Here is a 26,496-nt window from a genome sequence, read left to right on the forward strand (position 1 = left end):
TACAATCAACCAACAAATTTAAAGTAAACCAAAAAAAAAATACTATTATTAAAAGTAGACTAAATTTCTACATCTGTAGATTTCCAACTCACAACATCTTGACTGTGAGATATCAACTTCATCATATTGTACTTTTTAACTTTTGAAAATGGTGAATATTATTCACCGATTCACGCAAAAAATTGGGTACATATTAATGGGCTTAGGCGAACCTTCAGATGGGCTTTTAATCCAATTTGGTTGGGCTTAGGTGAAGGAACATGTGGCCCATGGAAAGTCAGAGACAAAATAGTGAGCCGGCAAGGTAGTTTCAGTCGCGGAAAGAAAGAAGAGTGAGAAAGACAGATGACGTGGTGCGCCGCCGCGAGGAGTTTCTATATACCTGCAATCGATGTAGGCGCTCTGCGTATTCGGGCGCCATTAGCCGTCGGAGTCGGCTGCTTGTCCTTGGCCGGTGCTAACCTCCGTCGTGCAGCTCGATCACCGGCCTTCGCTTCTGTGAGCATCTCCACTGATGCTTCTGCAGGTGAAACTCACCCATAATCCGCATTTTACAGTTTAAATCCTGCTCTTAATTTTCTTAATGAGTATACAATTTAAGTCCCGCTTAATCATCTTGCTGAGATGTTGATAAGTATGGTAAAAAATCTCTTATTTTTTTATGCACGATTACTTCTACATATGTCTGGGATTTTGCTAAATTCTAAACCGAGCGGCTAAATTTTTTTTTTTTCGGAGTGTTGAGTTAGGCCCCGTGGTGCATTGGACAAAAGGTGTTTGTATTGTTCGCAATTATCGGAGGAAAAGAGTATTTGTTTTGAAATTCGATTAGATTTCCCGCAGAAGGAAGAGTTTGTAAATTTGAGCAACTTGTTTTTTATGAATTTTTACCCATTATTCTACCGTTTCTTCTGACTTAGGGAAATTTGAGTTGATTCAGATGAAATGTCGATTAGAAATTGGTATTTATCAAATTTTAATCAATAATATACGTGGATTTTCTTTGAAGTCATAAATAGGAACTTTGGATTAATGCAATTTACGCTGCTGGGCGAAGTTTGTGTGTGGTATAGTTTAATCATCAAAACTAATTTCACTGACTGGAAAATTAGAGTAAGCTACTTGAAATAAACATAAGTTGTTAATTGGAATACTGTGGGAACTCGGAAGAAAAAGTCATCAATCCCCCATTGAAAGTTGGAAAGCTTTGGGATTACTGTACTTAGTTCAAGTTTAATACTTGGGTTTGGGCCTTAAGTGGAACCTCTAGTCTTTAGAATTGTAAAAGCTACACCACTTTGGTTTGGTTGGCCTAGCTCGTATATATTTTTTAAACAAAATCAATTGAGAAGTTTGGTAAAGTTTTTAATTTATTTTTTTCAAAAAGAATAGACAAATGGTGAAGTTTAGTGTCTGACACATCCCACACGTAGCATTCTGACTGTGCAAAAGGGCAGTTTTGTCTAGTTAGATGTGCAATTAGCGCAACTGTACTAAATGAGAGAGGTCTGTCCTTTTAGTTAGCGTTGAATTGAGGTGCCTGTCTAGTCATCATCACCTTTTAATAAGTCATGCTCTATCAGACGCTACTCTAAACCAATCATAAAAAGGCCCTGCGCATCGATCATTTGTTGCATTTCAGTCTTGTACTTCATTTCATATATATTCAAGTTCTAGAAAAAGAGAGTTGCAAACATATTTTAAGTCCGTTGATTCTTGAGATTTTACAATACTACTATCTCATGAATGTGATTGTCGTATGATAATAGACCATTGCCTTTTAACTGTAAATATTCTCATCTTAAAGAAAAATAATCTAACCATCCTTGATTACATTCTGTCTAAACTGCAGCTTGACTACAATACTTCAGTTTGTTTATATTTTCTGCTTTCTTGATGATAATTTAACTGTGCATTATATTCATGATGCTTGGTATGTGGCTGCTACTGACCCTAGATATAAAGGAAGCTGTACAGACAGACAAGGCGCCTGCAGCATTGGGACCGTATTCTCAAGCTATTAAAGCAAACAATATGCTTTTTGTCTCTGGGGTTCTTGGGCTTATTCCAGAGGTTTGTCACACTAGGAGATCTTCTTATATGATGGAAATTACGCCTTTGAAATGAAAAGTTTACTTACTTTTGTATGTATGCTCCGTACATGTATATACATCTGGATTGTGGATGAGAGCTATTTACCTTGTTAAATGCAGACTGGGAAGTTTGTTTCAGATAGTGTAGAGGATCAAACGGAGCAGGTACACCATCTTTTGAACTCTATCACGGATTCTTTTGGTCAGAGAATTTGTTTTAAAGAAATCTAGCGAGCGTGTATGAATTTGTGGCATGCGTATGCTTGAGCGGACTTGAGTGCATTACACGTGGAGTGAAATCCCACAATATACAGAATTCATAGTGGACTTTACTTTGACATAGTGGAAAGAAGATCAGATTTGTCATTATATAATTCTGAAGCGAAGGGAGACTTTTGGGTTCTCAACAGCAATGATCCAGCTTGCTCTGTTTCTTATAAAGGCCACATAAATCAACTTAATGGGAATATTGCAAATAACATTGTCTGTGAATTGATGAGTTGATCATCATCATTAAATTGTGAACATTGGTAAGTTGGTAACAGATGTTCTGAATTTGCCATGGATAAAGACGCATCTTCTTAGCACCGATGAAAAAGTTTTGTTGATTAATGAGCTAAGAAACTTTCGAGGTAACATAAGCAAGAATTGCCTATTTTGTCTAAATCTTCTGTCTTCGTGATAGTACACTTCGATATCGATGGCTTACAAAGAATAAATGTGTTTTCCTGGATACTTGTATATTGGATATGTTTCTTTCATCTTCTATTGTGAATGATGCTGCCTCACATATTTGAGCCCATGGATGAGCTACTAGGTACTTAAGAATATGGGTGAGATACTTAAAGCAAGTGGTGCCGGCTATTCCTCAGTTGTCAAGACGACAATCATGTGGGTGATCTTGTTGCTCTCTCTCTCTCTCTCTCTCTCTCTCTCTCTCTCTCTCTCTCTCTCTCTCTCTCTCTCTCTCACACACACACACACACACACACACACACACCATGGGTATGCATATGCAGGCTAGCTTGCATACACAACTAACCTATGATATTTTGTCACTTTTTTTGAACCAGTTCTTGGTTCCACAATTGACATTATGTTTGCCCTTTCCAGGTTGGCTGACCTGAAAGACTTCAAAAAAGTCAATGAGATCTATGCTAAATGTGAGCTCTTGTGATTGAAGTCAACTTGATATTTTAGATTCTGAAACTTATCTTACACCCATTGTTTAGGTGTTTGTTTGACTCGCATTATATAGCTACTGCATTTTGTAGTTCATACTTTAATGATTAATGGAAATAATTATTTTCTAATATAAATTAATAAATTCAAATGAAGGCTTTCGGGAAATCAACAGGTGGCACCTTCTGTGCATAACACTGGAACCTAATACAATTTGACAAAATTGTGTGCAGATTTTCCAGCACCTGCACCGGCTCGTTCCACATACCAGGTAGCAGCACTGCCAATGGACGCAAGGATTGAAATTGAGTGCATAGCCGCACTGCCACAATAGCACCTCTCTGTGTTTGACCAAAATCATCGACTGGAATTGGGGTCTATATTCAACTATTCGAGTTACTCTCTGTTTATTCTGGAAATGTATTTCCGAAATCTAATCCACTTCCCCCGGGCCTGTTACGTGAAACTATTTTTCATCTCTAGTACCAAATCCTGATGAGTAGAAATTGCTGTGTACTCTTTTAGATGGTCCATCTGCATCTTGCAGATCATGAGCTAATAAACAAAACTCATCTGCTGTACCTAGAAACTGTATGTCCGAATAACTGCAATGTGTCTCAGGCACTAAATGAATTTCAATCTAGAGGTTCAGGGCTTGTGAATAATTTCAATCTATGACGTTTGAGAAGCACGTTAAGGCTGAAGGAGTACCAGCCCACATGCGTGTCCGATGCTTTAGTTGCCCCCTTTTCCTAGTCAACAAAATCTGGCGTTGCAATTTTTTTTTAAAATACGTCCATATAGGCACAAAGGAGCCATCCAAAAAAAACTCCCAATTCAAAAGAGGCACGTTAGAGACACATGTTCTTTTTGGACAAGATCTGCAATTTCCGGTGATGGAGGACCACAATTGGGTGGGGGGGGGGGGGGGGGGAACCATTCATATTTAACACAATAAGCTCAAAACATACACATTCGAGAGGATCAACAGGAAAGCGAAGACAAAGAAGAGACAGAGGATGAGACTTCCAAATTGTTGATTTAAGATTACAAAATTGTCATGAGGGAGTCTCTAAGATGGATTTGCATCTACAACACAAGAAAAACGGTAATATTTCTCCCAACTCTACAGAAACCGAGCATAGCTAGTTCATCACTTTGAAAATCCTCCTGATTGTGAGAATGATCTGCACCTCAGAAGTGCTGGCTGCTGCTGAGTCAAAATACAAATATGCTATACAAGTTCAAGGAGTTTACTGGCATCAAGTCCACATGTGAGGTATTTCTGTCATGGAACACTCGCTTCATTTCTTGTATTAGTTTCCGGCATTTTTGCTTCATGAAACTCCACTATGGATGCGGTAGGTGGTTGTTCAGCAATTTGCAACTGGTTCTCTTTCATATTTTCCTGTAAAGCCTAAAACAACAGGGATCCAATTTAAGTAGGCATGATAATGACATTTTTAAATCGTGTCAACGTCATGTTTGTATAGCATTGCTGCTTTTTTGTACCTGCAAAAGCTCAGTCATCCTTCCAGGCCCATAACTGAAGAATGGTTTTGAAACAGAGGCAGTTTGGAAGGACTCAGTTGACATGGGCTCATTGGTGTTGTCAGTTTCTGGTTTCGAGATATTACCTGAATCTTCTGTTGAAGATTTCGGTGCTTCCTTACCGTTCTCAGTTTGGACATCTGAAGTTTCCGAAGAGCCAAGGTTGTCAACATCAGTCGATTCTGTTGGCTTGCCTTTTTTAACTTGTCCAACCTCATCGAAAGGTTCACTGTCATTCTGCTCACTTCCCTGTGAAACTTGGTGGCTGGTCTGCTGTTGTGTGCCCAGAAAAATTTGGTTGACAGGTATAGATCGATCTGGTGGTAACATGGATAATGGTTCGACCATATGCACATCTTTGTCCCCAAAAGACATCAGATTGGCCATTCTTGATGCATCTGAAGGCATTTGGTTGGGAGTTGGTACTCCACTCGGGAAATTGACAGGTTGAAGAACAACAGGAACCACAGTGCCTCTCACACCAACTGGGGGAACAGATGGAGATATTTTTGGAGAAGCATACTTGCGTTTCACAGGCACCATAGCAAGTTTCTGGCGACGAGACCATCCTTGTTTTTCAGCAGGGAAATTGACATCATTTCTTCTGATCATTTGAAGATGTGGGGCAACATCATTTTCTGCTGTGACGGGAATAAAATGCCCTGGCTTGAAAACGACACCCCTCAAATTAGTATTGGAGTTTCCAATTCTAACGCTAAGCAAATAACCGGCATCAAATGAAGCCTCCACTACACCAGTTACTGCCTGGCCCACCATAGAGTCCATTCCATCTGTTCTATCAGCTCTCTGGGGTAGGTGTTCTTTCACTCCTTCAAAACCAGGGGGTACACGGGCAGTTCCAGTGCGCTTCAGGCTTGGATCTTTACGTGGACGACCCCGTTTCCGCTTTATTGGATGGGCCGACAGGCCACCGGAGCTCTCCCCATGATAAACTTGATCCATTCAAAGAAATTCAAGGAACTCTAGCAAATTTCATGCAGTCCTTGCCTCCTGTCAGGGAAAGGAGAATCTTTCATTTGTATGTAACTAGGCATGCCAAAAAAATTAAACTCTTCAACTGCACTTTGCTAGTAACTTTTACTCTTGGTATCTCTGTCTTTGGCAGGATTTGGCACAATTCAGAGAGATATATGTAACTCGAAATAAATACACTGAGGAACGGCATATGGAGGATAAACAAAGTCATTGCATCAGAGAGACTCAGGAGAAGCATAATGAAAGCACATTGAGACAGTAGATATCTGCTACTGAAACCTTGTTGTCAGCATGAACAAAATTCATAGCAGTGAATAGTTTATCTTATTCATTCACTATGATTCCATGTACTCATGCAAGAACAACTTTGTTGAATTTTCTTATTTACGAGTACAACTTTCTTCATGTTTTGCACACTAAAACTGAGCTATATATATGGTAAAAACAAACACAGTTTTATATAATAACTGTGTTACACATTTTCCGGGCAACACTGAGTAACAAAAGTTCACAAAAATAAGTTCACTTTCGATCAAAAACTTCACATGAAAATGCTAATGCATCCATCAAATTCTGGAATTTCAGAGCTTTTGAGAAAAAAAGTCAACAAATCACTTTATACAATGATTGTTGCTACAAGTGCATGCTATAAAGTAAAAATGTGAGGTAGAGAAACAGATGAAAAGTTTTGCTCCTGAAGCAAGACCATAAATAACATATTCAAGCATTCATGTTTGATGCATATTTCCTGATGACTTAGTTCTAGTCCATCAATAGGCCCAAAAATTGAAATTAGAGGCATTTATCCTCTTTAAAGATCAAAGCAATGCTTTCTCGCTGTGCACGTGTGTCTGTTTCTCAAATGCGATTAATTATTGCTTATCTCACGATCACTTGTTTTTTAACAACATGAACCGGTCAACACATTTGCAAATTCGGAAAAACATAAGTTGATATCACATCGTGACAAGCTAGTCCAGGGTTAAACAAGACTGCAAAATGCAGGCTTGAGTAACTTTGTAGTGCACTTTCTTTGGATATACTTCATTTAATTGCTTAATTGCTCCTGACATGCTATGTAAATGAGCTATCCCTTTATAATTGAAGATCAGGTTATTTAGGAAACCTATCTTAAACAAGCTCCAAGAAAGCCGGTCTGGTGCAAGCATCGGTGGCATAGTATGTAATAGTATATAACCAAATGACTCAATTCCATGAAAATTAACAGATGAGAAGAGCCAATCAATTTAGGACATGGGAAATAGATGGACATGAAATATCAAGAAAGATAAGGAGAAGCAGCCAAGAAAATAGGAACTGAAACTGATTTCATTCGCTTAAGTTAACTGATAGCATAGACCTTAATTTACTCTATCTTTGGGGCAAAAGAAAATAAACCATACAGCAAGGTGTCAAAATTTAGAAATTTAGGGAACCTCAATCAATAATTACTAAACAAACTGACCAAATTTCAAAGTCTTTCCAGCAACTAGAAACCTTTACAATCTTGAACAAAATTTAGGGCAAACAAATAACAGACACACTGTGTGTGGGGGGGGGGGAGCCAGACATATGCACTAAAATTGGATGTAAAGACGAAAAGCTAAGGGTTGTATACCTTTAAGGAGTACTGATGAGTTGACATTAGAGGGATCCTGACTCTAAGTTTTACGATTGAATAGAGAAAACCATAGCAATTGAACTGAGACTTGACATGGAAGAAACTAGCGAGAACGAGCCAATGTTCCCTTTACAAGAACAAAAATAATGGTCCAGAGAGGACAAAAATATATAGGTGAGAACAAGGACATTTTGATTAAACCTTTCCCTTCTGTCAAGCTGAGAGGAAGCTTTAAATGCCAGAAAACAATCTCTAGTATAAGAGCGTTGAATGTAATTATGGAGACCACAATTCATACAACAAATTCAGGCGACTGGTCACATACATACATATATAAGTTGTTTATTGCTTATACCACACTCGCAAAAGTTAAAAATATTCATGTTGATGTATTATAGTTCCCAGCTACATCATTTCTTGTCCAACAATTAGGTATAGTAATAAGAGTACAAGGTCGACATAACATGACTGTAAGTCATAATTAGTAGATACATTATTCTTATAGATTCTGATAATCTCACTTGAGTTATAGATAAGAACAGAATAATAATTAATTAATTTCTCCATCAGATAAGGTGACCAATTAAATTCAAAATGAGTTGCTAACTTTAGAAGATGAAACAAACAAAACATTTTATTTGAAAATTTTGCTATAGAGGCCTGAATTGATGCTTCCGTTACAGTTTGTTTCTGTTATAATCTGCAAAACAGTAGCCAATGCACCTTCTTTCATCACCATCTGATAAATTACATACTATCTCAATCAGATTTTGGCAATTCGGACTGGTTTTTACCACATAACTCCTAGTGCTCAGAACTGCATGGCCGGTAGGCCACAGTACAAGACTACAGCACCATAAGAGCAGACTATCATTGATCTTGCCATCTGATTATAACCTATAAGCAAAGACTATACAGACACGTAAAAGGGTGAGAAGAACATCAAAATTTATGGTCAAGGATCAACAGAGTAGTGAACAAAACAAGGATGAGCCATTTCTTTTATTATGCTGAAACTCGCATTAGGATGGAAGGCACCCACGCCAACAACGTGTCTTGACTACAGTCACCACCAAGTTCAGCCAAGGCAGCATTGCCATTTACACACTAATAACATGCTAAAACCAAGCCTTATTGCAGGTGAAAAAACATACTTCACAAAAACTGCAGCTTTCGCACCAAATTTACCTCAACTTTTGTCATCATTAGTTAAACCGCCTTGCAATCAATGCAGCCAATATACTATGATGAAGCATCCAGTTGGTACCAACATCAATTTGTCTTGCACTCTTTTGTAACAGATAAGAACAGCACCACCAAACTAGCATCAAATTAATTACATACTCAATTCAAACACCCAAAAAGTAAACAAATAACAAAAACCATTGCTGTATAAATATTACATCAACCAAAATCCATCACTTCTTCCATCATTAATCACAAACTCTTCACAACAAATGTAAATAAAACATGCTCACACAATCCTTGCTAAACCAAAACTTGAATCAAAATTCAAACCCAAAACCCAACAAAAATTGCACCAGAAACCCAAACACAACCAATTGAACACGCTCCCAACAACAAAAGCTTGAGAAAAAAACTGGAAGATAAGTGAATGCGAAACAAAACCCAGAAAATCCCATCATAAAATAGACAAAAATTACATAAGACAGTACCTCTGAGAAGGGGCCGGATACGGAATTTCCTGGGGTAAAACCCTAGAATACTTCGCTGGAAAACGTATTTACAGAAATAGTGAAAAAATAATTTATTCAAGATTTTAGTGGTTAGGCCGACATTAATGATAATTCTCCCATACGCTTATTATTTATTCTTATTACTATATTATTACGAGCGTGGTGAACGATGACTTTGATGATAAAGTGACCTGGCTGTGATGACAGGAATAAAGATGTGCAATCCTAGTTCGGCACGTGTCCGTTTGATGCTATACGTATTTGCCAAGCATACTACACGGTACAGTCCACCGTATCTGATCCCAAAATACTTTAATTTGATCATTTGAAAGTTCAATTCCTTAATTTATACTGCACTAATTAATAAAAGGTTAATGCTATATTTGGTTCCTCAAATTTTTGTTTAAAATTAATTTAGTCTCTTAAGTTCAATTATTTATTTCAATATTTTTAAATTTTAATTTTTGGTTTAGTTTGGTCTCTCTGTCTATTTTTTGACGAAAATATGGTCGGAATTTGATTTTTTTTACAGTAAAATGATTAATTTTAAATTTGATTTTATTAATTTAGCCTCTTAAATTTGTAAAATATCAAATAAGTCCTTTTTTAGAAAGGAAATCATTTTTTTTTTAATCTTTATATGATATGATGTAATTATATTGTATGAAAATAAAAACTTTGAACTCTTGCAAATATTATATTAACATATACTTAATTTAAAGTAAAATATCAAAAATATAAATAAATTTATAAAACTTATATAATCTAAAAAAATATAATAAAAAATCTAAATTGGTTATTAGAATTAAAAAATTGTCTAATAAAATTAAATCTTAACAATGATTAAATATTAACAGCTACAATTTTGAAGAAAAAGTTGGTGAAATGTATTTTAATTAGATTATTGGTGGATTTTAAATATATATAAATATTTATTTTAAAAGGTTTTATAAAAAAAATTTCTATAAAATGAGACTATATATTTAGAAAACTTCTTAAAATGAATTTTATATATATTAAATTCACCAAAAAGATATAGATAAAAAGCATAACCTATCAACTTTTTGTTTGAAAGTCCAAATATTTAATCAATATTGTTAAGGCGTAACTTTTTAGACTTATCTTTAACTCTTGAAATAAAAATTTAGTAACTTATTTTTTTTAAAAAAAAATAATTAAAAACTTATAAAACAATCGAATAAAGAGGATGAAAAATTTTTAAAAATTATAAAAAAAATTATCCACTTAATTAAAAAAAATTAGAAAATTTATAGCTATAGGTGGAACACATATATATAATCAAAAAATATTTTAAATAATTTATATTTTACATAATAATTAATTTAGGGCTCTTTTGATGGATCCCTTCGAGGTTAAACTGGAGCAGGCCCAAATATCTATAGGCCCATTAAAAGGCCGACAGTGAACTGGGCTGGAAGTTTGTAAAGTTGTAACAAACCAATAACATTGCGAAATGGGCTTGAGGGTTCATAGTTTTTAGGGGGAATAACACCTTTCTCTTCGGATGTTTTATGTGACTAGTCGTTGTGGCACGTTGTTTTTATGTGTGCATATAATAATTTTTTTATATTTTAAAATATATTATAAATAAAAATAATATATAAATTAATACATTACATTAATAAAATAAATAAATAATAATAATAATTTATCAATTAATATAAATTTTAAAAAGTTGAACAAGTTTTTGACTTTACAAATTTTATCATAAATGACATTTTTGACTTTACAAAAAAATAGTGCAGAAGTGTCAATACTGTCGTTTGTGAGTGTGAAGAGACTTTTCTGTTTGTATTAGTCAATTTTTCTCTGAATTTGCTCATATTATCAAATAAATAGAATGAACAATAATATTTACCCATGATTGACTTAATACTGACTTGTTACAAGTCAAATAAATTTTAAATCTGATCAAACTACCCTTAAATATATTCGCACAGTAATACACATGAAAAGGTACATTTTCACTATTATAAGGATTGCTTGCTCAGGAAATATTTGTTTGAAAGTAATAAGTTTATGGATGGTAAATATGGCCTTTTCCCAATATCATCAAATTTGATGAATTTTGACTAATTGAGAAATTTATTTGTTAGACGAAAATAGATTTTAATTGGCACTAAATGTGGTTCCCAAGTCACACGGAATTTATGTCTAATTACACCAAATTTCGGGGAAGGGCGGATAATTATCCATATTTTAAAAAAGTACAAAATAAAACATTGAACTAATCATTTTTTTTTTAGATAAATCTTTATACTTACTAAATTTATTTGTCATCACTAGAAAAGAACGTAAATGAAAATTATTTAAAAAGAATGACCACACAAAAGAAAATTGGAAAATAGGTATTGATTTTATAAGATGTTTTTTTGAATTTATAAAATTTTTAGATCTTAATTTAAAATGAAGCTATTGGAGTATTTGGATAAAATAATACGTTATTAATAATAAATTTGTAATTAAATTAAATAAAATTGAACTGATTTCTTAAGATTTTTAAAATAAGTGGAGAAATTCTTATTGTTTAAAAAAATAGTGTATATACTTTTAATATTTTAAAATTTTATAAGCTCATTTACTAAAAAAACTTGTCGCCGAATGAAACAACCATATCGATTAGCCAAGATATTGTATTATTTGGTAATTGATATATTTATATTATTATAAAATAAAATTTTTTGTCGTATCAATTTTTGAAAATCCAAATTTATCATATATTTTATTTTCTTCCTTTAAAAAAGTATGATCAAATTAGTAATTTTAATATTTTTAATAATTTCACATAATATATATTTTTTTGTCTTAACCACCCACTACTCCACATTATTCTATCACTTTTACTTTTCTACTTTTGTTATAATTTATAATTTATTCTTATCATATTTCTTTTTCTTATCATCTCACGCTAAGGTTTTTTCTTATATGCTCGTGGGAACCGCATGCGATGAAAGAATAGTAATTTTAAAACATAATAGTGAATTTTTACATATCGTCATGTAACTTTTATTATGGATAATTACACTTTTCTCTCTTGAGATTTTGTGTTATAACATGCAAATCCCCTATTGTTTGAAAATTACATTTAATTCTCCTGAAATTTGCTCCCATATAACAAATAAGTCCATCTATTAGTTAAAATTCATTGATATTAACAAAAAAATTGGGGTAAAAATTCATATTTATCTCCGGTTGACTTATTACTGATTTATTCTAAATTAAATATATCTTTTTATGACCAAATTATACTTATACATCTTTACAGGTTAATGAATACAAAGAGGTCTATTTTCACCGTTATAATAATAGTTTAGTTAAAAAATAATAATTTGACTTGGAATAAGTCAGTAATAAATCGAGGGTAAACACCCTTATGCGTGTGTGTAGACGCGCGAACGGAATATTCTATTATAATTCTCTAAAAAATGTAAATTACAATAAAATCAAAAGATTGAGTGGAAAAATATATATATAAAAAAAAAAAGTTAGGGGGAAAAGAGCAAATGACCCATAGGTGTCTGCATTTTACCCCAAGAAAACATTAGCAAAACTTTGTTCCAACTACTCAAGCCTGGAGATACATAACCAAACTCCCTTTGTACAGTGAATTGACAAAAGTAACCTCATTCTGGTATGCTCTGCAGGGCAGGCCTCCAGGGTCTTTGATAACCATCGCCGGCGCTCATCAACTCTGCCAAAACTTGCTCGGCCGACAACCCTCGAGCGTCGGCATTCCTCCACAGCTGTTCCAGTTGTTGCTTTGAGATTTTGATCTTCACCACTGTTTCTACGCGCGAAGAAGCGGCCGGAACTCGCGCTTTCTTTTCTCCACCGAGATTATTACTTCTCTGCTCCGTAAAATCAACGGAATCCTCGTCGCGAATCAAATTCCGGCTAGTGCTGCTGTTGTTATCGGAGCCGACGAGGCTCCAATCCTCGCCGCCCCATTGCGTGGGGGGTTCCTTCCTGATGCAGTTTCCCATGTTGAATTGCTGCGTGTTTCTGGTTAGTGTGGTGTGTGTCTTTTGAGGGAAGGTTTGTAGCAAGTCGGAAGGGAGTCTTTATAGGCCGTGGGGGTATTATTAAATCCACGCGCCTGTCATATGCATATGCTGCCTCACTTCAAAATTATATGTTCGTTTAATTATATTTTTTTAATTTTTAAAAATAACGCGTGTTATAAAAAATTATTATTCAAATCATGTTTAATCAAATTAAAATTATAGAACAAATATAATATATTTGTTATATAATTGATCATTTTTTTTAATTTTACATCAATAATACGATAAATATATTATATTTATCGTATAATTGATTCAAACTCGATCAAATTCAATTTTAAATTAGAATTTCCTCGAGCCTCAATTATACATTAGTGGCGATACCATAGTGATTAAAAAAATCTGCACCAATTTACATATATATATATATATTAAAGTGTAATTACAAATAAATCCCCTATAATAATGTGAAATTATACTTTTTTTCAATGAATTTGAAATTACATTTATACCCTCTACGAAAATTACCCATTTACATGTAATATCCTTCCGTAAGGATTTGAACATAAAATACTGATGTTAACAAAAATATTAAATGAGGGGCATAATAAAAAAAATTATGTAATTTTTTTTATGACATCAGTATTTTTCTTCTAGACCTTAACATGAAGGAGTTTAAGTATAAACAAATAATTTTAAAAAATGGTATAAGTATAATTCAATTTTTTTTAAAATATTATAATTTAATATTTTTAAAGAGAGTATAAATATAACTACCCTTATATTGAACGTGAAAATATCAAAAATCGAGCATTAAGTGGCGTTAATTGTGTTATTTATATTATACTAATGTGATTTATATAATTTAATATTTTTGCACTTGTACGTGTAAAAGAAGTACGAGGAATGAGGTATCCCATGTGATAGATTGACAATACAGTGGTTAAGGTCGAAAACTGTCGCAATCCATAAATATGTATTAAATGGTAGAAGAATTTTGACTAATACGTATGGTATAGATGTAATTCTTTCTAACGAATATGTGAAAAATCTCACTTTTTATATATAAAAAGAAAAAAATCTAATTACAATAATACGAGAAAATTATAATTATTATATGATAATTTAATCTAGTCGCATTTGCTTTATATAATGATTTTTCGAATATTACGACAACCCATAAATATATATTGTGTATGTCCGTGAAACAAAAACATTGCTCATCATAATGGGATTTCTTGAAATTTGTTATGTTTACAAATATTTCTTTTGGAAGTAACAATTATCTAACAAATACTTTCTATAATAAATTATCACGAGAGAGTATTTTTATTAGATGATCATTAATTTAGAAGAATTTATATTTTTTAAAATAACAATCAAATATTTATACTTATGATAAATCACAACGAGCTACGTCAATATCTGATATGATTATGTATATTTTTTTATTATTTAAAAAATTATAAATACTTTTGTTATTGGCGAAATATAATTATTTTATAGAGATATGTAACCGTAAGCCCTTATTGTATTATTTTTTTATTAAAAACTTTTGAAAAATAAAAAATGAATGAGCTGGATGAAGAAAAATTCTAAACAAATTGTTTGCTTATTCATACAAAAAAATTCAAATAATTTTAAAACACAAGTAAATTTTTAATCACAGTCCATAAAGATATTTTGATCAACTCACCACAGAAATTTGATAAACATTTTGATTAAGCTATATGTTGGACTATTGTTAAAATAAGAAGTATTGATAATTTTTTAAATAATAATTATGAATTTATAATTTTATCAAATTTTATGAAAAATTATTGTAATTTATCCTATAAAATGGATATATTTTGTTTTCCACATTGAAAAAATAAATAAATTTCTATAAGTTTTAAAATAAAAATTAGAGGTAAATATTTATAGTATGGACAATTATCATTTAAAAAAAATATTGTCCACGTCTCAAGTCTATTTCTTTTTATTTCTTTCTTGTCCTTTTCTTTCCGTAACAGATTCTCGATTCAAAATTTTAAAAGTTTGTTTACCTTTGAAATTATCTTACCGTTGTTCAATTGTTTGAATTAATTAATTTTATATGAGTTATATATTCGTGGACATCAGATAAAATTGGAACGATACAGAGAAAATTAGCATGGCCCCTGCGTAAGAATGACACACATAAATCGAGAAATGATCCAAAAAAAAAAAGCATCCCATGTATATATCTATATTTAAAAATAATAATATGCAAATGCATAATTATCATTCTGTAGAATTGTTTAGAAATTAAAGTTTACTTGTGAAATTCAGCCAAAAAATATGCTGTATAATTTTAAAAATTATCAGAATATCATTTAATTTAAATAAATAATATTTACATAACTAAATATAAATTCAAGACTTTTCTCATTTCTATTTTTTTTTTAAATGGGGATTATCGTTTACGGCTCCAATTAAGCCTGCTAGAGGCGAGGCTCAGATGGAGGCGCCAAATCAGTACGCGTGAAATAGAAGGTCGGCTCCTAATCCGGCGCATCAAAACTGAGTGTGAACGCAGTTAAGCCAAGAGAATATTTGAGTTGTGGAGCTCACTGCAGCTTCGCGTGTGGGGCTGCTCCCATCATATTCTCATAATTATAAATTTTAATAATCTACGTAATTACAATCATTATCCAATAATTAGATATATGTACTTAGAGCCCATGTTTTAGTAATTTTGTAGTCTAACTTTAAAAGAAAAAATTAAAATTATATTTTTAGTCCGATAAGATAAGGGATATAATACATTCAGTAATTTATTTTACGAAATTTTTTAAATAATCATAAAATTGGTAAAAATTCGACATATTTGGCTCGCTGCTTTATGAAAATTTTAAAATAGTCCCAAATTTAAGAAAACTCGACACAGTTAGTCTTATGCTTTACAGGATTTTTTATGAACTAAATATGTCGAGTTTTCTCATTTTTTGACTACTTTAAAGCATAAGACTAACTGTGTCGACATAAATTCGACAGATGTAAAAGCCGAAACTCCACTTATATGTTCCTCTCTTTCCTATTGTACTCGTCCGTACTAATATAAAAAATTAAGGCTGATCGCGGACTAATTATTCGGATAATTATTCCAAAAAGAGGAAGATGTTTTTCATGGGAGATGGGAATTGAAACTTAGTACATAAGAAAATAAAGGAAAAGACATTCACATTCGTGGGGTTTGGAGTTATTAATAAAGATTAATACACATGAAAAAGGTATTCACGTGCACGGACATGGACCCCTACAAAACAACCTTTCGAGTTAGATCCAATTACATAAATGTCATTTATAAAATTGTAGGTACATTCTTCGAGAGAATTTTTGTGTAGTATTTTACTACTGAATATGGAGCGTACTTGTGATTATAACTACAACTTTAGAAGATATTTGTGTAATTGGATATAATCCCATAAAGTGTCAGTATATGAACAATTGGAATGACATATCAAATTTGAAGGACTTTGAAGTGTTTATGTCGTCTTGAGATTGAGTCTGTGTGCATTACCTACACCCGTTTTCTGGGAGTTTGTAATAGTGAGGATGTGTTACCCATTCAGATCAAATCAAGACTAGGACAAAATTAAATTTTTTTAGTACCATAACATATAGAGTTTACTACATCTAGTTATCTATTTTTACGAAAATTCAAAATGACCTCAAAATTTAAAAGAATTTGACATATTTAGTCTGCAAGGAGATACTGACAAGATAATAGGACTAAAAGTATCGAGTTTTTAATTTTATAACTATTTTATAAAGTATTGAGCTAAAAAAAATTTCTATACAACGAGACGTATTTTTATGATAAATTTATTAAAATTGAAAATAAGAAGGTGGTTGGGGTTGGCGCGCACTAAACCAGACAAATCTAAGTTGGCTCCTAACAATACACACATGAGACACTGACGACACGGCGTTGACATCCATCACCTTCACCTACGCTAAGTACTATTACCACAATATAAATATATATATATAGGATGAATGCATAGCGTACGTAGACAAAAGAAAAACTACTTTTTGCTTATTTTCTTTTTTTTTATTGGTAATTGTACTTATAATTCTTTTAAAACTCTAATATTATACTTTTAAAAAAATAAAATAAAATTACACATACATCGTATTTAAAAATTCACTATTTATATTTGACCTCATTTTGTTATAATTATTTTGATGAAAATGTTGACTTTACCAAAAAAAAAAAAGACATAAATTTTAAATTTTATCCTTTATTTAATATTCTCATAAATTAATTTTGTACTTATAAGGAGAAAAATATAATAATGTTAACTTCACTCTATATATATATATTATATTTATCTCTTTATAAATACAAAATATACGTAGAAATGTTAAATAGGGGATATAATTATAATTTACGTAATTTTTTTGTTAGTGTTAGTATTTTCGTTTAAATCATAACGGAAGGGTGCTGGAAAATTCTCTTTAGGGGATATAAGTGTAATCTTAAAATCTTTCAGGAAAAAGTGTAGTTTTGTATTTTTAGATGGGTCTAAGTTTAATTAATTATTTTTTTAAACAAAAAGTTAAAAAAAAATAATAAATAAATTATATTAACACCCTTTAATTTATGTTTAATTATATAAATACCCCTAAAATTTATTTAATTTAATTTAAGCTGTAATTTAAAAATAAATATTTAATTTAAGTTTTTACAAACACCTCCCGGGAAAGGCGAGATTTGGGCCTGGGCTTTGTATGCAATATTTTGCTTGAGATGGAATGGATAATGGGCCAGGTTTCTGTATCTGATGTATGCATAATCTCACTCATTGTATCTAATTACGCGACTTTAGCAGGTTCACAAAGAAAACGGGTTTTGGATACTATAGCCACACCAAGTCTCTAGCAACTAAGAAAAATGATGAATTATGATTAGTGTAATAGATTTACTGTGTACTTGATTTGATTCGATCGAATGAAACTCATAACTTATAGAATTAAATAACGGTTCCGTACATTCCATTTAAAAAGAATTTAAGATCTATCTATATTTCTCAAAATGTGGTTCAAAATAAAAGTTGAAAAATTTAAAAGAATTTCTTCTATGAAATTATCAAAATAAATTTAAATATGTACCGTTAGAGATCCGAATCTTACGTTTAAATCCATCGAGCAAAACCCCTTGCATGCGTGAAGTTTATCACGTAAAATTCTTTTGTAATAAACAGTTAGAGATGAGAATCGGACCACACTGATATTTATAATAATGTCTGTCGAGTATCAAATTTTTTACATTTCTTTTTCGTTTATCCTTATAATAACTTCAATTTGTCCAATATCATATTTTTTTAAATATATAAAAAATAAAAAATACCAGTAAGGATAAAATCGATATTTCTATCTTATAATTACACAATTATGTCATATATAAAAAATATTTATAATTTTTTAAATAATAAAAAAATTTATAATTATATCAAATTTTAGAAAAACCCGACATAATTGAGGGGGTAGGGTTTGGTGCATGAGCATGTGCAAAAATCCAAGATATCCAATTCCTAAACTTCTTTGGATGCTCTCTGTCTGTGTCTGTGTCTGTCTCTTGCACTCTCCTCCTCCTCCGACCACGTGAAATTCATCAACTCATGCACACTGCCTTACATTTATGCTGTCAGTTTTCTAACATTAATCCTCCGCATTACACTCATTCCATCCATCCTTAATCTTTTTCCTTTACCCATATCATATCATCCCAACAATATCATTTTAGTGCAGCAATTTATGGGGAGAGATATTTTTTTGGTTACGTACGAATTGATTTCTGTAATTGATTTTAATTTTCGTCTTTTTTTGTTAAAATTGATCGAAAAATTGCATGTGACTATATATAGGAATAAAATTGTAATTTAATTGAGTCGTGTGTAATCACATGCAATTTTTTAGTCCAATTAGTCGAGAAAGGGACTAAAATTGCCTAGATTATAAAGTTACGGGACAAAATTATAAAATCAAAGTTGTAATTTAATTGAGTCATGTGTAATTTCAGTCTAATTAGTCGAAAAAGGACTAAAGTTGGCGTAGTTTATAAAGTTATACGACTAAATTGCAAAAATACTCCACTAGAAAAAAAATAAATATTGGCTACAATATCAGTGACTATGGGTAAAAACCATGGTAAATGACTACTATTAGCTATAGTTAAATAAAATCGATACAAAAACTACGACCAACAATTATGATCGATAACTATTTGTTACGACTATTTACTATTAATCATTATTAAACGTTGTAATTCTTGTAGTGATCGTACAGTAAAAAAAAAACATGTGGAGGTATATTTCCGCTGTTATAAGGGTAGTTTAATCATAAAATATTTGCTTAACCTGTAATAAGTCAGTAATAAATTAATCGATGATAAATAGCAATATCATTCATTTGTTTTTTTGTTAATATTAATAAATTTAATGAATTTTTACTAATAGAGGGGCCTATTTTATTAGATGGAAGCAAACTTCAGAAATATTAGATATAATTTTTTAAATTACAAAAAATTTATATGTAATTATATTAAATCTAAGTCATATAAAAGAAGAATTTAATAAAAAAAATGTGATGGGATCTAAACCTACCAATTATTATAGTTGGACTCTCCTACTAAATTCTAGTTGTGGTACAGTACTACGTATCTTCTCATGGTCCTGTCGGGAAAACAAACCTGAGGGTCCATTAATCTCGCCACGTGTAGGGCTGCGATCAAGGCCACATGGGTACTCCCTCGGATTCTCTATCTATTCTCCTTGGCTCATAATTTCGCACTGACTTTTGGATCTCTGAACCGTCCGTGTATTATAATTTCCCTTTTTTTTTCTTTTTTTCTCAACATACCAATGATTATGGTGGAATAATAATTTTTTGCGTTGGTGAAGTTGAGGTCTCATAATTAAAAAATTATAAATTTAAATTTTATAAATATAATTATTTAATCTACTTTTAATTGTACTACTTTTTTGCTTTAAAATTGTTGATTTATTTAAAAATATTGATTTATTTATTGTTGGTTGTCTTATTAATAATTATATATTGAGTACTGAATGTTGTAACTATATTCGTCGATTTTTCAAAATATCAATGTATTTAAAAAAAAATAAAGGGTTTTATTCCATTTCGTCATGATTTTTTTTTTAATTATGTGAATTATCATTATTATTTTTTATAAAGAAACAATAGTATCTACATTAAAAAATAATTATATTTAATATACTTTTTTAGTAATTATGAAATTATAAGACCCAATATTTGGAATCCAAAAAATTAGCTTATAATATTAAAAAAAATATGTTATGAGCTTTTAAATTTAAAAAAAATAAACAGTCTGCGACTTATTTTAAAATTTTTAACAAATATATTAATTATAAGATTGCTATTATTGATTAATGTCTTATAAGCTCCATAATATTATTTTATTTAGATATTTTAAGAGCTTATTTTTATAATAAAATATATTTTAAATAAGTTCAAACGAAAAATAACCCATCATGATTTAAGATTAATATTGTAATTGTATTTTTTGTTTATTTATTAAAAACACAAAAAAAAATGTATATAAAACATGAATACAAAAGTAAAGAGAACCACATTAAATATTTATATTCATAAAAAAGAAAAGAATATAAATATCAAGTCGAAAATATTTATTTGATTTATATACTCACAAGTCACAATTATTTTATTTTTTTTTAAAAAAAAATAATTCGATTCGGTGGATTCATTGAACCGTAGAGCAGACATTCATAGGATAGGGGTAGAGATGTCATGGAAAAATGGCTCTTATAGGAATATTATATACTTATTTTAGCTAATTTTGTTGTGCCCATAACTTAGTAAAATGGGCACAAGCATTTAATTATTAGGAGATATAGTATCAAAATTTTTAGGTAGGTTACGACGGACTTTTTTAAAATTTGTCATAATAAGTATTTTTTATTATTTAAAAATTTAAAATATTTTTTGAGATTAGTGATTGTCTAGTAAATAATTCCTATAATCTATGACGAGCGAGGATTTGTCAGACGACAGTTAATTCTAAAGAGGTATTTGTAATTATAATAAATCTCAGGGGAACCTGTCGCATTTTATACAAATTTTTACTCAAGTTAGATCTGATCGAAGGTCAACTAATCACACAGTAAATATAATGCATTTGTTATGTAAATGGTCTTTTTTCTTTATATTATAAATCAATCAAACATAAGTATTTTACACTTAACGTGTAATTCGATTCAAATTTGACCATATTCATTTTAGTTAGAATTTTCCGATGTACCATTCGAAGAACACAAATGTATTGTTGATATATCCAAAGTTTGACTAAAAAACAATAATATATTTTTTGTTTTTTTGGTGATTGATGATAAAAAGATCAAGTTTAAGAATACAAATGTATGATATATATTTTTATTTGACGAATTTGAAACCCTGTAATTACAATAAATTGTGAGTTTGAATACCAACAACGTCTTGTAAGTTATGAATTTAAGTTTTTAGTTTTTTATAGTAATGTTTTAGTATTTTATGTTTTCTTGCTAAAAGTAAATACGCGTGCGAGAAATATTGACATGACTGTTCCGATATATTAGAATATCATAGTTATTATATTATTGTTGGTTGTAATTTCGTGATTAAAGATGAACACTTTTGATGTAGTTTAAATTCTTACAAGACATTTGATTGAGTTAAATGTACGTCTTGACCTCGCTTGTCTTGATTCCTGCAAGGACAAAAATGGATTCTTGGATTCCATTTTGAGGGCGAATTGTAAATACCTCAAATTGGCGGTCAATGCAGCAATTGCCGCCTCCACATGCCTCACATCCACCCTCAATTGCTTCTCTCTCTGCAGGGTATCATTTTTTATGGACTAATATGCGTTAAGAATTATTTATTTTATCAATTCTTATTTTTTTAGATTTTTTTTTAATTTAGTAAGGGTAAAGTAGTAATGTTCATATCATTGTTTAGAAAATTACATAATTATTTTTTATTTGAGGAATATTTTTAATTTTTAAATAATGAGTGAGTATTTGTAATTACGTTAAATCTTATGGAGTGTAGCTGCAATTTATCCTAATTAAAGAACAATACATATGTAAATTAAATAATATTACACAAATTATCGTTGCTTTTTGACTGTCGGAAATAGTTTCTCTAGTTATGTAAAAGATATGGGTGGTCAGTATGCAGACTATAGATTAGGAGTGTAAATATAATTATGTTTTATTTTTATTTTATTTTATATAAATTTATTTTATTATTATTTTTAAAATTAGATTGTAATATAATTATCGTTGCTAAAAACAATAAAAAATAAAAAAAATGAAAAAGGGCAGAAAATTGTAGCATAAGTGGTGGGGCGGGGGCGCTGCCGAGTCATTCGGCTCCGGAGCCCAATGTAAAACAGTTCGAACGTTGGTACCAATCGCTAAACCAATGAAACGTCACCGTCTAAGTACCATGAACCTATACGACATCGTTTTGTTCCCTTTCATTTCATATACGCAATCCAAGGTTTGATCTTTTGATGTAATAGAAAGACGTTGACCGTACCTCTCATCTACGCTCCACACACACGCCCCATACTTTCTCTCACTTCCCCCCCCCCCCCCGCCTGCCCCAGTGCTCTCCTGCCTGAAAAGAGATCGAAGGTCCCCCACCCCTTAGTTCCAATAGCTCAGACGCTTACTCTTGCGGGTTCATACCTCAAACGCAGTTAGCCGAAAACCAGTGTGTAATGGCAGCGCCGAAGCAGAGACAGAAATGAAGATAACAGTGGAAAGAGCTAGTGTCCAAGAAATCCAGCCTCCTCTAAACCCTCCACCGCCGTCAGATATTCCCGGAAAGCCCAGTTTTCAGCGCAAGCCGCCTCGTCGGAAAACCAGGCCTTCCGGCCCAGGAGTGCGGTTGAAAAGGGAATCTGGAGTCGCATCTGTGAAACGGAGCAGCCGCCCTGAGACCCCTTTGCTCAGATGGAAGTTTGATGAGGGCAGTGGCAAGAATAGTTCTGTGCAGGACGATGGTGGAGTTGATCGGAAGAGTTGTCGGAGAATAAGGGCGGCGGTTTCAGCCAGGAAGCTCGCGGCGGGACTGTGGAGGCTGCGGTTGCCGGAGTTCCAGACTGATGTTGGCCAAAGGGTAGGGCTTCAGGTAGTGATCCCTCTCAATCATTGAACCTTTTTAATATATTAATTAAAATTTTCTCATGTTTGTTCAGTTATATGAATTTGCATAAAATTGGAGTTCTTAATCGCACCTGGGAATGTGGATTTGTATATTCCAATAATGGGATTTTCATTTTTGAATCTTTCTTCACATTATTCCTATCAAATTTTGGAGGGGTTTGAATTTCAATCCTGGCTGTACGCTTGATGTAGTGTTTCTGTGTAAAAGACAAAGAACGGAGTACTAATCTTTCGTGTTTAAGATTTCATTTGAAGTGTGTGATGGTAGTAGTCTTTGGGCCATCGTCATCTTCCCTTTACGAGCTTCTATTGCATTGCTTTACATAGCATCTGTACAAATATGGCTATTGTGAGTTTGGTGCTGTTTGAGACTGCTGCTTTTAGAGTAAGGTCTGGTGGATGCTGTTTTTCGTTCATAGTTCATTTTGCTTTTTGATTCCTGCCTGCAGTCTGGAGGTGGCCATTTCGGAGCCATTCATTTCCATCATGTTGACAGAGTGCATGGCTCTCCAGCAAAGGATCCAATACATAATCCGCATTCTGTGTCTGATCCAAAACATGGGCTTTTCTACAAGGTAAAAGTTTCCTGTGGATGTTTCACTTTGAAGTGTTTTATGGAGATGTCATTAGCTACGAGAGTGACGATCTCTTGTAAATAATCATGTTTTATGCTCAATGATGAACCATCACTCAGAATATATCTTACATGTGATTAAGCAACCTTATGTTTCAAAGATCAATGATCGATCAACTTAATATTGCTAGTTGTGAGATGTCTCATCTTGTTCCCTACCTTTAGTAAGAAATATTTTCTATCATTAAGTCAACAAAGATAAGTCTTAGCTTTTCATTCCCCTTCATGTTTGGTTGCGGCTTCTTTCTTCTTGCAGCCTATAGTTTTATTCTTATATTGGACATACTCTTGCATACTGCAGTTCGAGCCGTCATTTCATTTACCAAACTCTGCAATGGAGGGGGCAACAAAGTGGGATCCTGATGGTTGGAAGACATCAGAGGAACTGAAGAAAATATTTGGCCGATCAAACCATCTTGACCAACGAGCCAGTGGTGCCAGAGTAATATCTGCCCTTGAGGCAGAGCTTGATCAGGCTAGAGCCAGAATCAATGAACTTGAAACAGAGCGCAGATCTTCAAAAAAGAAAATCGAGCAATTCTTGCGAAAGCTCAGTGAGGAAAGGGCCGCATGGCGGAGCAGAGAACATGAAAAAATCCGTGCAATTATAGATGACGTGAAAGCTGACTTGAGCAGAGAGAAGAAAAACCGTCAAAGGCTGGAGATAGTCAATTCCAAGCTGGTCAATGAGTTGGCTGATGCCAAATTATCAGCCAAGCGTTATCTGCAGGAATATGAAAAAGAGAGGAAGGCCAGAGAACTGATAGAAGAGGTCTGTGATGAACTAGCCAAGGAAATTGGAGAAGACAAGGCTGAAGTGGAAGCGCTGAAGAGAGAGTCGATGAAGCTTCGGGAGGAAGTGGACGAAGAGAGGAAAATGTTGCAGATGGCTGAGGTTTGGCGTGAAGAACGAGTCCAAATGAAGTTAGTTGATGCCAAGGTGATGCTAGAAGAGAAGTACTCCCAGATGAACCGGCTAATAGCAGATCTCCAGTCTTTCCTGAATTCTAGTAGGACAACCTCAGATTTGGAGGAGTTCAGAAAAGCAGAGTTTCTCCGGCAAGTGGCTGCCTCTGTTAACATACAAGACATCAGGGAGTTGAAATATGAGCCCCCAAATTCAGATGATATTTTCTCTGTCTTTGAAGATATTAATTTTGGGGAATCCAACGAGCGAGAGGTTGAACCATGTGATGGATACAGTCCTGCCAGCCATGCCTCCAAAATTCATACCGTTAGTCCTGACGTGAAAATGCTAAACAAAGACCCTGCTCACAAGCACTCCAATGTATATATAGATCAGAGTGGTGAGCTAGAAGAGGATGCTAGCGAGTGGGAAACTGTGAGCCATCCCGAGGATCAGGGCTCGAGTTATTCACCAGAAGGAAGTGATCCTTCCGTCAACAGAAATTTCCGTGTCAGCAATGTTTCAAGAGCTGGAACAGAATGGGAGAGAAATGGAGGAGAGGAGACGCCAATCATGGAGATCAGTGAAGTCGAGTCAGTGAAAATGAGGCAATCGAGAAAGGGTTCATCCATATCTAAACTGTGGAGATCATATCCAAGCAATGGTGATAATTGCAAGACTATATCAGTTGATGGAAAGAACGGAAGGCTCTCAAATGGTAGACTCTCTAATGGGGCTATCATGTCACCAGATCATGTTTCAGCAAAAGGTGGCCTTAGTCCCCAAGATTTGTCTGGGCAATGGAACTCGCCTGACTCTGGAAATCCACATATAAATCGAGCGATGAAAGGATGCATTGAATGGCCACGTAGTGCACAAAAGAGTAGCTTGAAGGCAAGACTGCTAGAAGCGAGAATGGAAAATCAGAAGATCCAATTGCGCCAGGTTCTGAAGCAGAAGATTTAGTTGTGAATCTGAGTAACCTGTGATCCTTGGTTGCCTACGCCTCTAACCATGCTTGGTAGGAGCAACGTGGGATGTCTTGGGAAAAGCTAAGAATAATTATCATGGTCTAACATTGGGGGGCATTTCAAGAGCTAAAATATTATCGTTCAGATGGATTAGCATCCGTTCTGTGCATTACAAGAAAAAAGACTTTTTCCTACCAAGGAAGACTCACAGCAGAAGGCTGAAATTCGAAGCAAAAACTTTTTTGCTACGAATTAGCTACAAATTCTGGGGGTAGGAAATACGAGCGTATTAAATGCTTCACTACGGACAAAATTTGTAGCGAAACAGTATTTACTAAAAAATATTCGCTTTTATTACAATATCATTTTCGTAGCGAAAATAATTGCAAAAACTACCATCTTTTACTATGACTTCTCGATTGTAGCCATCACATAAGTATTTGTCATAAAAATTTGGCTTTAGTGACAACAACAATTTCGTAGGAAAAATAACAAAAAAAAAAAACTCCACCTTTTCCTACTGAGGTATAATTGTACCAATAAATCTGAAATTTGATTTTGCATTTTTTGGTACAATTATCCTG

At 32.8% G+C, this 26,496-nt stretch overlaps 3 protein-coding genes and 1 non-coding gene across 6 annotated transcripts; 3 read left to right on the top strand and 1 right to left on the bottom strand.

The window, feature by feature from the left end:
• Positions 1 to 298: 298 nt before the first annotated feature.
• Positions 299 to 3,940, top strand: LOC105176692 (endoribonuclease L-PSP family protein). The gene is made up of 6 exons (XM_011099580.3): positions 299 to 526; positions 1,958 to 2,073; positions 2,214 to 2,258; positions 2,911 to 2,984; positions 3,207 to 3,256; positions 3,509 to 3,940. The coding sequence occupies exons 1-6, from the start codon at positions 346 to 348 to the stop codon at positions 3,607 to 3,609; spliced, it is 567 nt and encodes a 188-aa protein (XP_011097882.1). The 5' UTR covers positions 299 to 345; the 3' UTR covers positions 3,610 to 3,940.
• A 355-nt stretch (positions 3,941 to 4,295) lies between these two features.
• On the bottom strand, positions 4,296 to 9,276 carry LOC105176693 (protein METABOLIC NETWORK MODULATOR 1). Of its 2 annotated transcripts, XM_011099582.3 has the most exons (4): positions 9,120 to 9,270; positions 8,632 to 8,764; positions 4,788 to 5,837; positions 4,296 to 4,692 (listed from the first exon to the last, which is right to left on the bottom strand). In XM_011099582.3, the coding sequence occupies exons 3-4, from the start codon at positions 5,787 to 5,789 to the stop codon at positions 4,564 to 4,566; spliced, it is 1,131 nt and encodes a 376-aa protein (XP_011097884.1). In that variant the 5' UTR covers positions 5,790 to 5,837; positions 8,632 to 8,764; positions 9,120 to 9,270; the 3' UTR covers positions 4,296 to 4,563. The 2 variants fall into 2 exon arrangements, with proteins under 2 accessions (XP_011097884.1, XP_011097883.1); XM_011099581.3 differs by lacking the exon at positions 8,632 to 8,764 and having other exon boundaries at positions 9,120 to 9,276.
• Positions 9,277 to 15,264: 5,988 nt separating this feature from the next.
• On the top strand, positions 15,265 to 15,370 carry LOC148784479 (U6 spliceosomal RNA). Its single transcript, XR_016063907.1, has one exon. It is a non-coding gene; the product is annotated as a U6 spliceosomal RNA (small nuclear RNA).
• A 7,432-nt stretch (positions 15,371 to 22,802) lies between these two features.
• LOC105176694 (uncharacterized) lies at positions 22,803 to 26,272 on the top strand. 2 transcript variants are annotated; one of them, XM_088877052.1, is made up of 3 exons: positions 22,803 to 23,365; positions 23,850 to 23,975; positions 24,336 to 26,272. In XM_088877052.1, the coding sequence occupies exons 1-3, from the start codon at positions 22,979 to 22,981 to the stop codon at positions 25,905 to 25,907; spliced, it is 2,085 nt and encodes a 694-aa protein (XP_088733178.1). In that variant the 5' UTR covers positions 22,803 to 22,978; the 3' UTR covers positions 25,908 to 26,272. The 2 variants fall into 2 exon arrangements, with proteins under 2 accessions (XP_088733178.1, XP_088733179.1); XM_088877053.1 differs by having other exon boundaries at positions 22,803 to 23,353.
• The last annotated feature ends 224 nt before the right edge of the window (positions 26,273 to 26,496 follow it).

This window comes from Sesamum indicum, linkage group LG13 (genome assembly GCF_026168435.1).
Source record: "Sesamum indicum cultivar Baizhima isolate 11 linkage group LG13, ASM2616843v1, whole genome shotgun sequence".
In the NCBI taxonomy this organism is placed as follows: Eukaryota; Viridiplantae; Streptophyta; class Magnoliopsida; order Lamiales; family Pedaliaceae; genus Sesamum; species Sesamum indicum.